The following is a 16,930-nucleotide window of genomic DNA, read 5'->3' as shown; positions in this document are numbered from 1 at the left end:
CAAAAATCCAAATCGGTCCAGACGTCTTCGAGTAATCGGAAAACATGCTTAAAAAAAGATTCCGACGAATTGAGAACTTCCTCCTTTTTGAAGTCGGTTAAAAACTAATGGATATTCCGTAAGAAATACCTTTAGGACATACTACTACTACCTAGCACGTTAACAACGCAATTACACATTGCAAGTAGGTACCAGTAGGTATCTACTTGTAATGTGTGATTGTGTATTCGTGTAATTGTGTATGTGTGTAATTGTGTAATTGTGTATGTGTGTGTGTAATTGTGTCTTCGCTTATGTTATCCATTAGGTACCTGATTTTTATCCGGCTTTTAAAACCCGGCTAAACTAATTATTATGTAGATACCTATAATTTACGTATGCTAAAAGTTAAGCCACTTACCTTGTTGTGTTTCTTCTATCTTGATTTTCAGCTATAACGCTTTTCGTAAGGTAAATAAAACACTTCCCTGTTTTTCCTTGTGAGTTTTATTTATAAACAAAATCAAACCTGTTCTTGAGGGGAAATTTTACCAAAGCATAATTTTATTTGTTCGGCCTATTCTTGAGGGCGAATTTAACAGTGACATTAACTGATGAGAAAATTGATGCTTTGACAGTTTTTGTATGAGAAAAACGTCAGCTTTAATTGGGTATAAAATGAACACGTGTTTAACGGTTGATTAAATTTTTTGTGGTAAGATGGCAAGGGTTTCGAAGTTTCTTCTATCGCGAGTATATAAATCATAATCATAATTTCATAATCTCATGGATACTAAGTAGCAATTTTTTAACACAAGTACAAGCAGGTACCTACACACACGTTTTTCATGTGGCAATAAAACGCATTTTATATGCTGGGCAGTGCGACCAATTAAACGTCAGTGAGACAGAGTAGAAGACATAAATAAAATGAAGTTCGTGGTAGGTATACGAGGTCAAGGAACCACAATCTTAATTCGCTATAATCCGCAACAGACAAACCTGTATGGTACAACGTGCGATATGTCCCCCCCCCCCACTACTAAATAAGCAGGAAAAGCAAGCAATGCACACCACAAACACACAATATCACACAAATCTTCTAGAATACACTTTGAGTGTGAATTTGTGTGGTGCGTGGATGGTATGTATTTCTTGCTTTTCCTACTTAAGTAGGTGGTGGGAGGGCGGGCGATGCAACTTGCATCCTTCATGTTGTACCTTACAGATTTGCCTGTTTTGCCGGATTATAGTGATTTAAGCTTGGCTTTTGTAGGGGAAAGTCGGCTAACTTAGGTTGCAAACTATTAACTTAAAACGCTATCATGCTTACCTTATTAAAAGCTACACGCTTAGCACGAGTCACTCAAAATTACATCAAACATTACTTATTTACATTTGCGGTCACAGAACACGAACGCTCAGTTTTTAAACAAAACAATATGGCTGATATGCAATGAAGTTAGGTGCGTATCGTACGATTTTACTATTGTAAAAATTAAAATAATACTTTTCGAGATATGAGGGGGGTCCATTTTAGTGTGGTCCAATATACCCTACTTTCCCCTATATCATGGACTTCCGCAAAGTGACGCCTGTTTCTACATGCGCTCCTTGTACGTTCGCATCTGTCTCAGGACATCTCACGTCATTTTTAGGGTTCGGTGCCCAAAGGGTAAAACGAAGTCCTGTTAATGTCACTCTGCCGTCTGTCTGTTTGTTTGTCAACTTACCACCCTGTGGGAAGAACTGCGAGTAGATGAGCTTGAAGGTGTCTTCCCGCACCACGCCGGTGGGGCACTCCGCCTTGAAGCCCCGGTACAGGCGCTTGAGCTCGGGCTCCGTGAAGCGCGTCTGCCGCCGCAGCGCCGCGATGGAGTCCGGCCGGTACCGGGGCAGCTGCTCACCCAACTCCTCGAGTTCTGAGTCTGCAACAGAGCAAAAATTACACGTTACAATCTCATCATTATGGTTAACACATCGCGGGCCCATATTAGATCACAAGTCTCCTCTCAGAATGATAATGAGGGGTCTCAGAATGAGGGTTTAGGCCATAGTCTACCACGCGGGCCAAGTGCAGATTGGCAACCTTCACACACCTTTGGGATCATTGTGGAGAACTCTCAGGCATGCAGCTTTCTTCAGGACGTTTTCCTACAGTAAACCTACACGTTACGTTCCGTTAAAGAAAGTCCTTAAATATAATTGCTTAAAAGCTTAAAACGCATATAGGAATCACTCCGATAATTTAGAAATGTGTGTCAGAGATCGAACCCCCAATTTCCCGAATAGGAGGCGGAAGTCTTAACTACTACTTACCCCCTTAGGGGTTAAATTTTCAAAAATCCTTTCTTAGCGTACCTACGTCACAAATACGTATACGTCCTATTAGCTATTTATATTCTGTATGCCTTTCAGCTGATCCGTTCAGTAGTTTGAGCTGTGTGTTGATAGATCAGTCAGTCAGTGAGGAACATTTTCCTTAATTACATATTTAGATATTTTAATAGCTCCCTGGTGGCCCCCCTCAGCGTAATTTGGGAGGCTCTGAGCCCGGGGTCTCGGTTATTATAATTTAAAAAGTTAAATTGAACGGAATTGTTTGTAAATTGTAAATTATCTCATCCGTTGATAATAATTTACAAGTGAAATATTCGAACTGTACAATAAGAATGTCATACGTAGCGGAAACTTTCGTCGTCTAAGTTTCGAAGAGGGTTAAAGTTCAGAGCTACTTGACGAAGTCACTTTCAAGTATAATTTATTTCCTTGCACCTATCTAGCACCAAGACTATCGCACAACTCTAATTTTTTAATTAGTTGATTTTAACCCTACTACACAATATTCTAGAAAGAAACATAATTTACATAACAACATAGAAACATAATAACATAATAGAGCCTCGATAGCTCAACGGTTGAGAAGCGGATTGAACTCCGAAGGTCGGCGGTTCAAACCCACCCGTTGTACTATTGTCGTACCTACTCACTACATTGATTTATTAGCTAGCAGGTTAGCTGGTCGCTGACTCACTACTACTAAAAAGGTTCAGTAAAGGCCCTGACAAAACTCCTCCTGAAATCAATTCCTGGCTATGGTCATTTACCTAAGCACTTACCTACATTATCTATTTTCACACGGTTGCATTAATTCACGAATCTCATTTCAACTAATGTATTGCAAAGATAAAGGCTATGTTGAATTAATAATACCGTAGCGATTTGGTCTGTAACCCCTTTATTAAAATAATTCAAGTGGAAATTCCGAAGAGCTTTTGAGAGATAAAACAAAGTAGTAATATAATATTGACATTTAAGTAGCGTTTTAATTATGCAGTAATCTGTTATAGGGCAAGGATTGTCATTTTCATTATAATCAGAATTCTGTATTCAATAAAAAATGGCGGAGAAAACTTGACAATCTACTACTCTTTAGTAGTTAGCGCCCGTGTAAGCACGTATGCCAAAATGAGCGTTAAAACGCGCAGAAAAGCGATAGCTTGCATTTCGCAACCATACTTAAGGCCGATTCACACCAATTGCGTATGCAGCACGTACACGTGACACGTGCTTAGTGACGCGCGTGAACCCATAGACGTAACTGCACGCATTACGTCTACGTGAACGTTCACGCCACGCAAGCGGTATGCCATATTTCATACAGTTCAATACATTACAACGAATGCTACGCGTTACGTCTACGCTTACGCAGCCTGTGTGAACGAGCTCTTATTCGCAATGTTACAGAAGAAAAATTAATATTTAAGTAGATATTTTAATCACTGTTAAAATCATACTTACAAAAAATTTGCTTTCCAATGCAGAAAGCAGATTAGTTTCTTAATAAATTGCGGTCAGCTGGCTCGCTCAGTGGACCGTTTTTGCTGCAGATGATTGCTTGCCGGCGACCGTCTTTGACGTTTAAATAATGTTTTTCGCCATTTTTGCTAAATTAAAATCTTTAGTTTTTTTATTCTTTAATGTTTTTTTTATTATCGTAAGATGATTTTTTCCATCAGTCCATCGCCGGTTCACTTAATAGAGCAGGGGTCTCCTCTCAGAATGAGAAGGGGCTTAGCCATAGTCTACCACGCTGGCTAAGCCGTTAAGATATATAGATAGATAGATAGAAGTCTTCATTGCACACAAAAACATGTATAGGAACACAACACAGCAGGAAGAAAACAGAAAAAACAATTGTGTGCAAAGGCGGCCTTATTGCTTAGAGCAATCTCTACCAGGCAACCTTTGCTGAAAGGAGAAGCTAGTGTTAACAGTTACCGTTAATTATGATGACTGGCTTCAGGCAGTGGCATTAGCATAAGGATATTGATTTGGTTTAAGTATTTATGTTTCTGTTCTGGTCCAGTATTTTTTATAATATTAGCATTTGGAATATATGTTATTTTTGTAGTTACGCGTTTTAGCATGTGTAAAAAACTACGCATGAAAACATCCGCTTTTATTAGTGGATATTTATCAGTGTAGTGTAGATAATGGCTGGTGCTCATATTATGAAGAGGACCCTATCTTACGTTGAGACAGCTTGGTCTGCTGTTTATGACTTAGCTCGTAGGGGAAATGTCTAGACTTCAAAAATAATGACCTACCCGCGTTCAGCTTGAGATAAGATCCGAGACGTTGTACAATAAGTAGCGTCCTCGTGCTTTTTAATAAACAACCAAGAAACTAAGACTTTTAAAATAATAAGGAGCTGGGAACAAAACAATGTTGAATTTGGATTTTTTCTTTTAAATAATCATGGTAGCTGCGATTTTATCAAAAACGATTATACAGGTTATAGCTAATTAGAATGCTAGCAAAAACTTGGCGCGACTAAATTGCCTTATTGCCTTATACTTGTAGTTTTATTGATTTAGTAATTTTCATACCCGTCTATAGCGTGTAAAACTCGAGGTCACCTACGATGCGGCATTGACCCCGCGGCACTAATTTACGCAACGTTCGTTAACCTCTAGTGTCAATCAGTTGTTTTATTTTCAGAATCGGCTTTTCTAATCAGAAACTTTACCTGCCTTCGTTTTAGCTAGCATTCTACTTACACTCTGATAAAGAATGGCACAAATATTTTCATTTACTTATTTTAACTTAATCTTAACTTATTGTAACTTAAATTAGAGAAAATGTAACAGGGAAGGCACTAACATGACACAGTTTTTACTTTTTTGGGAGTTAGAGGTCCAAAGTATACCTATGTCAACATAATTATTTTGCAAATAAACATCATTTATTTGCAACATAATTATTTTGCAAATAAACATCATTTATTTATTTACTTATTTAAGTTAAATAATAGTTTAGTAATAATACAGAATATAAACTATTATAAATATTAAGGTCAATACGAAATATGCTTATTTATCTATGATTCTGAAAAAGTTCTTATAAATTATTTTTATTGAAAATTCTCGCAATTAATACCAAAAAATCTTCTTACACTCCATTTCCCAAATAATTAAGCCGATATAGCAAAATTTATCGCTCTATACAGAGATACCTGTTTAATGATCCTTAGAGATACGAAATCGAATTTGTTAGCGCATTTTCAGGAACCTTACATGCCTCCTAATGAGCATTTTCCTCGTCTTTAGCTTGGGTTTATTTATTACCTACTCGAAACCAATTAATGTTTCACCTTGAATTGAACATTTATCTCGATATATCTACATATAAGGTTTACATGAACAGTTACAATATTTAAAAGGGCAACTAGGATTTGTAAATATGTTAACTGGTAGGACCTAAGTATGTGTTTTGTGTATCAGTGTTATTTAAGGTTCTAATTTTATTTTATTGTTCTGTGTCCTTTTTTTGTACAATGGGACTGATAATATATTCAAAAGGATATCCAGGCCAATCCATCAGTCTGTATGCTTCCATTCCTGGACCCATCAGTCAATTCATCAGTCTAGTGGGAATAAGATATAAGTCTCCAATAAAAAATTTTCAAAAGAAAAATAAAACCGACTTCAAAAACGACAAACACTAAAAAGTAAAAAATAACTTTTGTTTAGCTACACGTGTAATGCACCTAAGTATGAAGTCGAGCGAGCATATTAAAACAAAATTAGAAATCCAAGAGTGAAGCTCGCCCGACTTCATACCTAGGTGCATTACACGTGTAGCTAAACAAAAGTTATTTTTTACTTTTTAGTGTTTGTCGTTTTTGAAGTCGGTTTTATTTTTCTTTTGAAAATTTTTTATTTCACAATTTTTAGTGGCCCCACTGTACTATAATATGCTGTGCCCAGTTAAAACCCTACTGTTTACTAAGCTATTACACTGATCGCGAGCAATTTGCTCCTATCCATTGAGGAGTTCTGTTCTCCATCTCCGAAGATATTCATCAGATCTTCAACAAATTTATATGGGACCACCTGCACAGTATACCCTTTCAAACAAAAAAAAAATTCCAAATCGGTCCAGGGGTCTTTGAGTAATCGGGGAACATACATAAAAAATAAAAATAAAAAATAAAAAAGATCCCGACGAATTGAGAACCTCCTCCTTTTTTGGAAGTCGGTTAAAATATAGATTTTAAAAGATGTGTAAGGATTTTTTCCAAGGATAGAAAGTATCCTAGGGGAATTGTGCTTAAGATGACATACTTTTTGTTTGAAGACAAATATTCAAAATAAATGAAGTCATATCAGATCAACATCTTACGAGTATGTATATTGTAAATGGTTTTTACTCAACAAAATTATCAGAGTTTTGGAACAATCGACGTAATGGAAAACTAAAAAATAAACATTAATCGCACTTATGTCTATGTGTGTAAGATGACATATCAATATGGTAAGATGGCACACTATGTCATCTTAAACTTTAGTGGTATGTCGTCTTTTCCAAGTAACAAAAAGCACATCTTTGGTGTCGTTTAAATCCTAATAATATTATAAAAGCGAAAGTTTATATGTGTGCGTGTGTGTGTGTGTGTGTGTGTGTATGTTTGTTACTCTTTCACGCAATCCTAATATCCTAATAATATTATAAAAGCGAAAGTTTGTATGTGTGTGTGTGTGTGTTTGTTACTCTTTCACGCAATAACTACTGGACTGCATGCATCATTACTTACCACCAGGTGAGATTGCAGGCTACCTTGTATCTGAATAAAAAGTACCTATCTAATAATCCTTCTATAGGGAGTAAGATGACATAGTATGCCATCTTACGCCGATGTCTAAGTATGTCATCTTACCAAACGAATAATGTAATTTTGATTTAAATGACATAGCAAAACCTTTTAGGTTAGAATACGGTTTTATCAATATTTATGCCATATAATAATCACTGATTACAATTAAAATTAGTTCAAACAAAAGATTCTTACCTTACGTGTATTTTCACTACCAAACAAATGCGTTAGCAAAATTTTTCTCACATTAAAATCACGAAAACGTTAACTACTTTGCGACGTGCATTCACCGTCCGCCATACTGAACTTAGATACTAGCGACACTTATGACGCTCTCCAAAAACGTCACGGGTTTACCTTTACCGCGAATTATTTAAAGAATACCGCTGGTGTGTCATCTTATCTGAGTATGTCATCTTAAGCACAATTCCCCTATGTCTTCGGGATGCAATCTTACTCTCCAAAAGAGTTTATTTAGTTAAGGGTATACTTTTGTATATAGTTTTATTCGAAGTGTCGATATTATTACCGACTTATAGAGTTTCTTGTATTCAGAAGGGATTCACTGATAGTTCAGTGGTTCGTACCACAAGACTATTATGTATTCTGAGCCACAAGTCAATTGATCATTGTGTCAATAAACCACAAATCTTTGTTATACAAATCGTTGTTTGCGGTTTAAGAACAACTGCATCTGACAGTAGTATTTAATTGCTTGTATTGTGTTGTAGTAATTAATGTACCTATCTCTGGAGCATTAAAAAATCCCTAAGAATTAGATTGGGATCAGGTTACGGTTATTTATTTTTTAATTATTTTTTGACAACCTCCCTGACGCAATGGGGTCTTATAAGTGGAAGGTCCCGGGTTCGATTCCTGGCAAGGGCAATTTGAAAATTTATAATTTCTAAATTGTCTTTGGTCTGGTCTGGTGGCAGGCTACGGCCGTGGCTAGCTACCACCCTGATCTCGTGAGAAAACCGATAAGTGTTAAATAGATAGGTATGGTTTATAACCCCTTCCAAACAAGCTCGCTTCCAGACTGTATCATCACTTACCACCATGGTGAGGTTGCAGTCAAGGGGTAATTTGTAATACAATAAAAATATATAACAATCATTTCTTTCATATTAATTAGGCGGATGTATCATTTTAATTCAATTCAAATTTCTTTATTGCAAATATGGGTAAACAGTGGAGGTGTTCCGAAAATAAAAAGGGTACAACCAAATTCTGCCAATTAGCATGCAATATGATAAGGTATAACAACTTGTATAATACAAGGTTTAGTAAAATTTGTCACATTAAATATTAAATTGAAACTTTTCTGAGAGTTTCTTAAAGTTCTTTATTTTTTATTTCCAATAGGCCTATTGAGTTACCTTTATATCTGATAGATACATAGCTGCCTTAAATTAGACTTTCGAGCTGGTTTACTCCATAGAGGAAGCAACTAGACGATAACATTGTATAGTGCTTCAGTTATGCAAGATATTACTATGCACTTTGAACAATGTTGTTTTAGTAGCGCTGTGATAACATTGCCGCTAGGTGTTAGTAGAAGAGGCACAAACTAATATTCCATCTCATCTCAGGAAAATTACCTTAGATTTAATTTAGAAAGTGACGTAATTATTCTTCTAATGAGTTTTGATATTGCCAGAAAACGTTTGAACTAAACTAAAAATAAAGACCAATTTACAGACTTACAATATTTTGTCTAGTTATCTAATCACTCGATAGCAACATAATGTCAAGTGTCATACTTAAGTGGCAAGTAAATTCCGCAATTTCTTACAGAAGTCAGTTTTTTGCTTAGTTTTTTTTGCAAAGTCTTAATAAATATTAGTAGTAGGTAAATCAAATTCTGCAAGTTTTGATACTAACAAAACACTAAAAAGTTGCAGAAATTGATATTGACATGACAAAGATAGCAACTTCTGCAAGAAAACTTGCTAATATCCATTTGGCCTAAGTTAATTTTCGAGTGATTAGACAAATAGATGAAATATTGTTATTCTGGTGAAATAGTATAGTCATATTCGAGTAGATGACAATTTTTTAAGAATCTACCTGGATTAAAGTAGTCTATTCTAATTTTTTTAATTAGGAAGTTATTATTTTACATAATGTCAAGAGTTCTTTTATTAGGTAACTATGAAAAATAAACTCATACAGTTTTCATAAAAGATTATATATAAGTTATTGAATAAAAAGTGTGAATTAAACTTCCCGATGACACAAAACGGCAGATTTACGGTAACATTTTACGGCAAGTCCACATCGGTTTACTTTGAAAAGTTTCTAGGGCCTCGTTTGCCAACAAATGGGCCAATCTTTCATAATTTTTTTAATTAACAAAAAATAATTACGGGCTTCGTGTTCTTTTAATTAAGGGCCCTTAAGCTGTAAATTATTATTATTAAGTAAATATAAGGTGGCCTTGTATTTGGAGAAAAAACTGTCTCTCCTTATCTCTCATCTTGTCGTGATAAATTGTGAGCAATTAGTGCAAAAGCCGACTAACTTCAAAACTTGTCGTGCATTCCGTTTCCGAAATAATTAAGCAGTTAAAGGCGGAACGTTAACCACCTGTTTAGAGACACTTCACTGCACGAAAGTAAAAATGTTTGTTCATTTCTTACAATAATTTTAAGAGGCAAGATGTGAACAAGCTTCTCCTTTTTTTACCTTTTACGTAGGTAGGTACATAGGTTTACTTAGGTAAACAAGAGTTTTTATAAAGGGTAAGTTGGGTAAAAACTAAAAGCGGCTTGAAGCAAGACATTCAAATTAGGGGCTGCCGGGCACCGTGTGATTAGAATACTAAATGAGTGTGCACAGGACACTCGGATTTCAAATTGGGCAATTTCCCGAGTCCGCAGCGATATTGCTTCAGTAAACAAACAAATGTTGGCGGATGTTTAGTTTGTATTCGTGTTAGATAGAGTTTTTCATGATTGTCTTATTGTAGGATATGTAAATATCTGCTGAAAATTGTGAAATCTCTAAAGTTCTTCATTAACCCCCGACCCAAAAAGAGGGGCGTTATAAGTTTGACGTGTGTATCTGTGTATCTATCTGTATGTGGCATCGTAGCTCCTAAACGAATGAACCGATTTTAATTTAGTTTTTTTTTAAAGATGGCTTGATCGCGAGTGTTCTTAGCTATAATCTAAAAAAATCGGTTCAGCCGTTTGAAAGTTTTTCTAGTTTCTGTAACCTTCACTTGTCGGGGGTAGTTATAAATTTTTAATTTACACTTGTGATTATTATGATACATGTCATAATAATGAATAGTAATTTTTACAGCGTTAGACATTATTTAGATTTAATGATGTGAGTATAATTACCACTTGGTTTGCGTTCACAAAGACTTATAAGGGAGTAGTTTCCATTTGAATAACATATAGTAAAAATAAATGAACAAAACGAATTCAAAAATCTAAAATGATAACTTGTTGAAAATCTTTGAGCAAAAAAAATATTCAGGAAGCAAAATGACAAGTAAGTAATTATTGGTACGGTAAAACAAACCTTTACTGCTATGATCCGTTCCAATAAAATTAATAATTCGTCTCGGAAGAGAACCACCGCAGTGCGACTCATTTCGGGAACTGGATTTCGAACAGTCGGAAAAATTCGCCGCGATAACAATAACAAATCCGCAAATCTTCAGGTGCTGGTGAGCTTTGCCAACTTCTGAACCGATAAGAATTCCATTTATTCAAATAGGAAAAAGTATTGTTTCCAGTAAAAGTAGATTTTACCAACTTATTTGCCACTTATCTCAAAACATTTACTTATTGGAAAGCTCGAAGGCTTCGTATTTGGGTAGGTATTTGGAATAAATTCTACATATTCTTGGACGCAGTGATTTAAGCGGCGATATCGTAGTGGTTAAGCTTAGTGACCCTTGAATACAGTAAGATGATTTGAACCATGCATCTGTGGTGATATATTTCTGCAGGCAAACGAAGTGGAGTTAGCTGTCAATCGGCACACAGCCACGTTCTACTCCCCGCGCGTCGTCTCCACTCTCCATCCCTTGGTGTGCTTGGTGTGCTTTCCCCTTAAGGATAGTTCTTTTAGATTTAGATTTTGAAATTGTATATCAAAATAATAATAAAACGACGAAATAATAAAAACTGGTAAAGACCGGGATCGGGGGTTTTGATTCCGGGCATGCACTAACTTTTCGTAGTTATGTGCGTTTTAAACAATTAAAATATCGCTTGCTTAAAAGGCCACCGTGAAGAAGTGTTAAGAGAATCGTGAGCAAGCTTGCATGCCAGAGAGGTCTCCATAATGTTCTCGAAAGTGTATGAAGTTCCACACTTTGTCGGCGTGGTGAACTACAGCTAAAACCTTCTTATTCTGAGATGAGACCCGTGCTCAGTAGTAGACAGGTGGTGGGATGATGATGCTGATGATTGTTATAATTCTACTAACAAAGCATAAACCATGGTAACTAAACCTTTACGAAAGTGATAACATTCTCCGTAGCTCTTATTGCTTAGTTATGAAACTTGAAGTGGAACTTGGAAGGTAATAAAAGAAAACTCTCCCATTCATTGGGACATCGTAACAAGCGCTACTCGTACAAAGTTAACTTTATTCCGTGGTTTACGAGCTTAGTAACATTGTGAAGTGATGACTCGGCACGCGATCGCGTGCTGTGTGCAACGTGCCAATATTATTGCTGATTCGGTGCCTTGGCTATCACTTGCTCATATCCAAACGCTTTCATACTGTCTAAGGTTTGAAATTGATTGGAAATAACATAAAGATTTCTATCTTAGATTTTATCTTTGTTTATAACCGTCTAGCCACGAAGTTTAGCCGTTAGAGGCGTTGCAATCTTTGATTGACCTTCCTACATAAAATATAACTCAAAATTTAAAAAACCCCCAACACAAAAACCTCTTTAAGAAAACTAGAAAAGAGCTGATAACTTTTAAACAGCTGAACCAACTTTCTGCGATTATAACTAAGAACACTCTCGATCAAGCCACCTTTCGAACAAAAAAAAAACTAAATTAAAATCCGTTCGTTTAGGAACTGCGATGCCACAGACGGATACACAGATACACACGTCAAACTTATAACACCCCTCTTTTTGGGTCGGGGGTTAAAATATGGAGAGCGGTCAAGAATCTAAGCAGTTATAAAATCTTAAAGAAGTTTTGACCACCTCTCTGTCGCAGTGGTAAACGCTGTAGTGAGAGGTCTCGGTTTCGATTCCCGGCGGGGGTTTGAAAATTTATAATTTCTGAATTTCTGGTCTGGTCTGGTGGGAGGCTTCGACCGTGGCTAGTTACCGCCCTACCGGCAAAGCCGTGTCGCCAAGTGATTTAGCGTTCCGGCACGATATAAAAACCGAAGGGATATGGGTTTAATAAAAACTGCCTTACCCTTTTCAGGTTAGCTCGCTTCCATCTTAGACTGCATCATCACTTACCACCAGGTGAGATTGCAGTCAAAGGCTAACTTGTCTCTGAATAAAAAAAAGTAGTACTTACTAAATAGTTTGGAAAAGAACCGAATACTATTGAAATAGATCTCTCTCGGTAGTGCAATACATTTTTCTGAGTGTCTAAGTGTCGGCAAATAATTGAACTGTCTCCAACACTTGCATTGTGAAAGTTTGCTGTCGTTTTTCATGAGCTTAGTATTTCTTTGTCGTCACTTACAAATTGCTTTGTAAGCTGCTTGCGAATCCAAGCCGACAGAAGGCGATTAGAGCTATACATTTTATATGAAGCATAAATACTAGTCTGTCCAATCAGAAATGAGAAGATACTATGAAGAAAAGGAGACCTACTGGCGTAGTTTGACAGCTACAGTGTGACGATCGCAATCACCTCTGATCTTTGATACTCTCCCACTAAGCCCTAATTCGCACGAGCGTTAAAAAAGAATCACCACTTCAAGAATACTATAAATTAAGGTACTCACTACAAATTGAGATGGTAGCAATGATTGTTAGAGCAATCGACCAGCAAAAATAACCGAAATAGCTCAAAGATAGAATGAGTATACTGACGTGGCTATAGACACGATCGCAGAACCGATCTAGGCGTCTCAAGCTCTCTTGTATGGCGATCTCGTATGAGAATGTGTGGCGATCATGCAATGGCATATCCCCACTAAGAAGACAAATTTCCACCTAGCGGGAATATTATTATATTCTCACCATGACTGCCTCCCTGGCGCAGTGTTAGGCGCAGGGATTAGTAGGAGGTCCCAGGTTCGATTCCTGGCAGGTGTTTGGAATTTTGCAATTTCTAAATTTCTGGTCTGGTCTAGTGGGAGGCGTCTGCCGTGGCTAATTACCAACCTACTGGTAAAGCCGTGCCATGAAGCGATTTAGCGTTTCTGTACGATGCCATGTAGAAACCAAAGGAGTATGGGTTTAATGAAAACTGCCATACCCATTCCAGGTTAGCTATGTCCAGCAGAGTAACGTATGTGGGTCGAGAGGATGATGAAAATAATGTAATCTGGTCCTAGCTGGCGTGCTGACGTTAGAAGCGCACATCGATCACATCCCTATAACTAAGATGTGCTTATGACGTTATTCGGTAGGTAACTGAAACTATTCAGTTAATAAATGGGTGCTTGTATTCGGTATTCCCGGAAAAAGGGATACAGTTATAGCCACAGAGATATAGGCTAGGCCCACCACTGATCTAAATCAGGTTGCTTTTTGTTGCTCGGGACAACGCAGGCCGCACGTGGATTGCTGCCAGTAATAAAATACCACACCACAGCCAAAACTAATGCAATCCAGAAACTTCCAGTATGGTTATATGGGTGGATAATAAAATAAACTGTATGTGAAAGGTTATTCCAACGTTGAGTATGATGTAATTGATGTAGGCGGAAAAATAATGTGATTAATAATGTGTAGACACGCAAAGAAAGTTGGTCATAATTTATTTGTTTGGAAGATATTTTCTTAATAGTAACAAATCCCTAACTTTAACCCGTTTAAGTATATTTTATCCGACTATGTATAAGTACTTTGATGATAACTTATCTCAAAAATAAGGTCTTTTTTTAATTGATTTTTATTCCGTAAGTCCGTAGATGTGCAAATTGTTAGAACATTTTTGAATATTATTGAGATTGCTTAGATGAATCTTGTTTGCCAGGTTTCCTGTAATATTACTCGGTAAAATGACTCTATATAAGTACTACGGTCTATTTTAATACAAGCAAATCTTTTACACCTATATTACCAAAATACTTAATATAAAATATAATTATGGTCATATTCGATCTCACACATTAATTTGCATAAGTATGCATGATACATGTATTATATGTATACAAGAATACAACAACACAGACAAAGTTACATTACTGAAACTCATGATTGTATTAAATTAATTTGATCATGATATCATAATAAAATAATAATATTGTTCAATGAAATTTGAAACTTGAAACTATTTATTGCAATGCGTCAGCACACAGCAAGTTTATTTAATTATCTCATGTTATCGTGTTTGATTATTTGCTATTCAATTATCTCTGTTTATTTATGGACAGTTAATAAATTACTGCTTCATGCCTATTTGTATTTTTAACCCCCGACTGAAAAAGAGGGGTGTTATAAGTTTGACGTGTGTATCTGTGTATCTGTCTGTGGCATGGTAGCTCCTAAACGAATGAACTGATTTTGATTTAGTTTTTTTTTGTTTGAAAGATGGCTTGATCGAGAGTGTTCTTAGCTATGATTGAAGAAAATCGGTTCAGCCGTTTGAAAGTTATCAGCTCTTTTCTAATTTTCTTATACCTAGAGGTTTTTGTGGCGGGGGTTTTTTTTAAATTTTGGGTTATGATTAGTATTCTCTCATCTGAACTCTTCATCTAAACATGAAAACATAAGCTGATTGACTGACATTATAAACATAGCTTACCTATGTGAGATTTTTTCGTAGATCCCCGATAGGAAAAGATTTTCAGAAATTCCAAGGAAGTGAGTCAGCTAGTATGTAAAGTAGTGTTATCCTTTTCTATAAGGAATAGTATGAAAAATATATCAACCACTACCTACTTCAACACTTCGTCAAAATCGCCTAATTTCGAGAATTAGCACCGTTGTGATAAATAGATAAATAGCTTTTAAAATATTTTGTTAGATACTAGATGTTGCCCGCGTCTTTACCCAAGTGGATATTAATTTTACAGCAACTGTTTGATCTTCCGGGATGAGCAGTATCATAATATGTATAGTATTCAGGGTATGGGTAAGCTATCAAGATTCCAGACAAACAGTCAAATCAGTTAGTGAGGTAATCCAAGTTAACATCGAAGCATCCTAACTTTCAAATCCTACTAAATACTAATATTATAAACGCGAAAGTTTGTAAGTATGTATAGATGGATGTACGTATGTTTGTTATTCTTTCACGGAAAAACTACTGGACGGATCTAGCTGAAATTTGGACTGGAGATAGATTATACCCCGGATTAACATATAGGTTACTTTTATCCCGGAAAATTATTGAGTCCCCACGGGATTTTTGAAAACCTATATCCTATAGTCGCGGGCATCAGCTAGTTTATAATATTATTAGGGTTAAGATTTGAGTGAGGCAAACAGGTTATAAAACTGTATATATAGGACTGAAAACCGAAAGGTCGACGGTTCAAACCCCGCCCGTTGCACTATTGTCGTACCTACTCCTAGCACAAGCCTGACGCTTAATTGGAGAGGAAAGGGGAATATTAGTCATTTAACATGGCTAATATTCTTTTTTTTTTTTTAAAAAGGCAAATTTAGGTTATCTACATGTAACCTTTATACTGTGCCTGTTTAGAAATAAGCAAGCGCTGATCGAATAAAATTGGCGGTTTTGTTCCATCTCGCAATCGTAACTCGACTCCGCACTGCGTTTAACGAGAGGGGTTGGTATTTGGATTGTTGGAAAATGGAAAAACTCTGCCGCTTCTAACTGAAATAACAAATCCACAAACCGTACGGTGCTTATGGGTTTTTACGACAGTGCCAAATGGGAAATTCGTGTGCAGGTATTTGGATTTCACCATTTGGCTCGTATTTGGTTTACGCGTAGGTAAGTATGTACATGTATTATTTATTTGAAATATATTCAATCGCAACTAGTGAAACAGTGGTTTTAACGAATCATACTCATCAACATGTTCAACTCTTTGCCGGCTTACTACTGAGAACGGCTCTTTTCTATAGAATGGGAATGAACAGGGTTTATAAGCGCAACGCACCACGCGACGCATAATGCTTCTCCAGAAAAGAGCCCTTAGGCCGTTTGTACACAAATTCATATTCGATTCGTATTCGTTTTTTTAAAAATACGATTGAAAATGGCCGCCATACTAAACGTACGTACGCGTGTGCACTTATTCGTATTTTTGCGAATCGTATTGGACAGATTTTTGACGTAAAAATACGTATTTTACGCAAACGAATACGAATTGCATACGAATGAGTGTACAAAAGCTCTAAGACTCAATTTCTAGACATTATTTTATCAGATGGTTCTTCGGAAATTCATACGATTTCATATAATATATCATAAGCCAGTTAGCAGCTGTAACTCGCGGGACGTGCGTGGGTTTGGATCCCGTTCATGAATATCAACTAGCGAACTTGGCTCGGGGAGAGGGCTTTATAACTGGAGGGGCTGAGAGATTATGTTATCTAATTTAAGCATCCGATGATCAATGCTAAAGTTTTTAGAGTTTCTTAACCAAAAGTAAAAAACGGAAGACGTATGGTTACGTTGATTACCTTGTTGTCCT

At 36.4% G+C, this 16,930-nt stretch overlaps 1 protein-coding gene across 4 annotated transcripts in view; it reads right to left on the bottom strand.

The window, feature by feature from the left end:
- The window catches only part of LOC123870352 (Kv channel-interacting protein 4-like), a 283,490-nt gene that overhangs the window by 20,762 nt on the left and 245,798 nt on the right, over positions 1-16,930 (bottom strand). For 3 of the 4 annotated variants that reach the window (XM_045913613.1, XM_045913611.1, XM_045913612.1), the window contains one exon: positions 1,713-1,907. In XM_045913613.1, the coding sequence (XP_045769569.1) occupies positions 1,713-1,907 (195 nt within the window). Of the gene's footprint in view, positions 1-1,712; positions 1,908-13,572; positions 13,582-16,930 lie in introns of those variants that run through there. The other variant, XM_045913614.1, reaches the window with a different exon arrangement.

The sequence above is a fragment of the Maniola jurtina genome, chromosome 12 (assembly GCF_905333055.1).
Source record: "Maniola jurtina chromosome 12, ilManJurt1.1, whole genome shotgun sequence".
NCBI classification, from domain to species: Eukaryota; Metazoa; Arthropoda; class Insecta; order Lepidoptera; family Nymphalidae; genus Maniola; species Maniola jurtina.
Note: the sequence above shows the minus strand (reverse complement) of the source record. Positions and strands in the feature narration are given on the sequence as shown.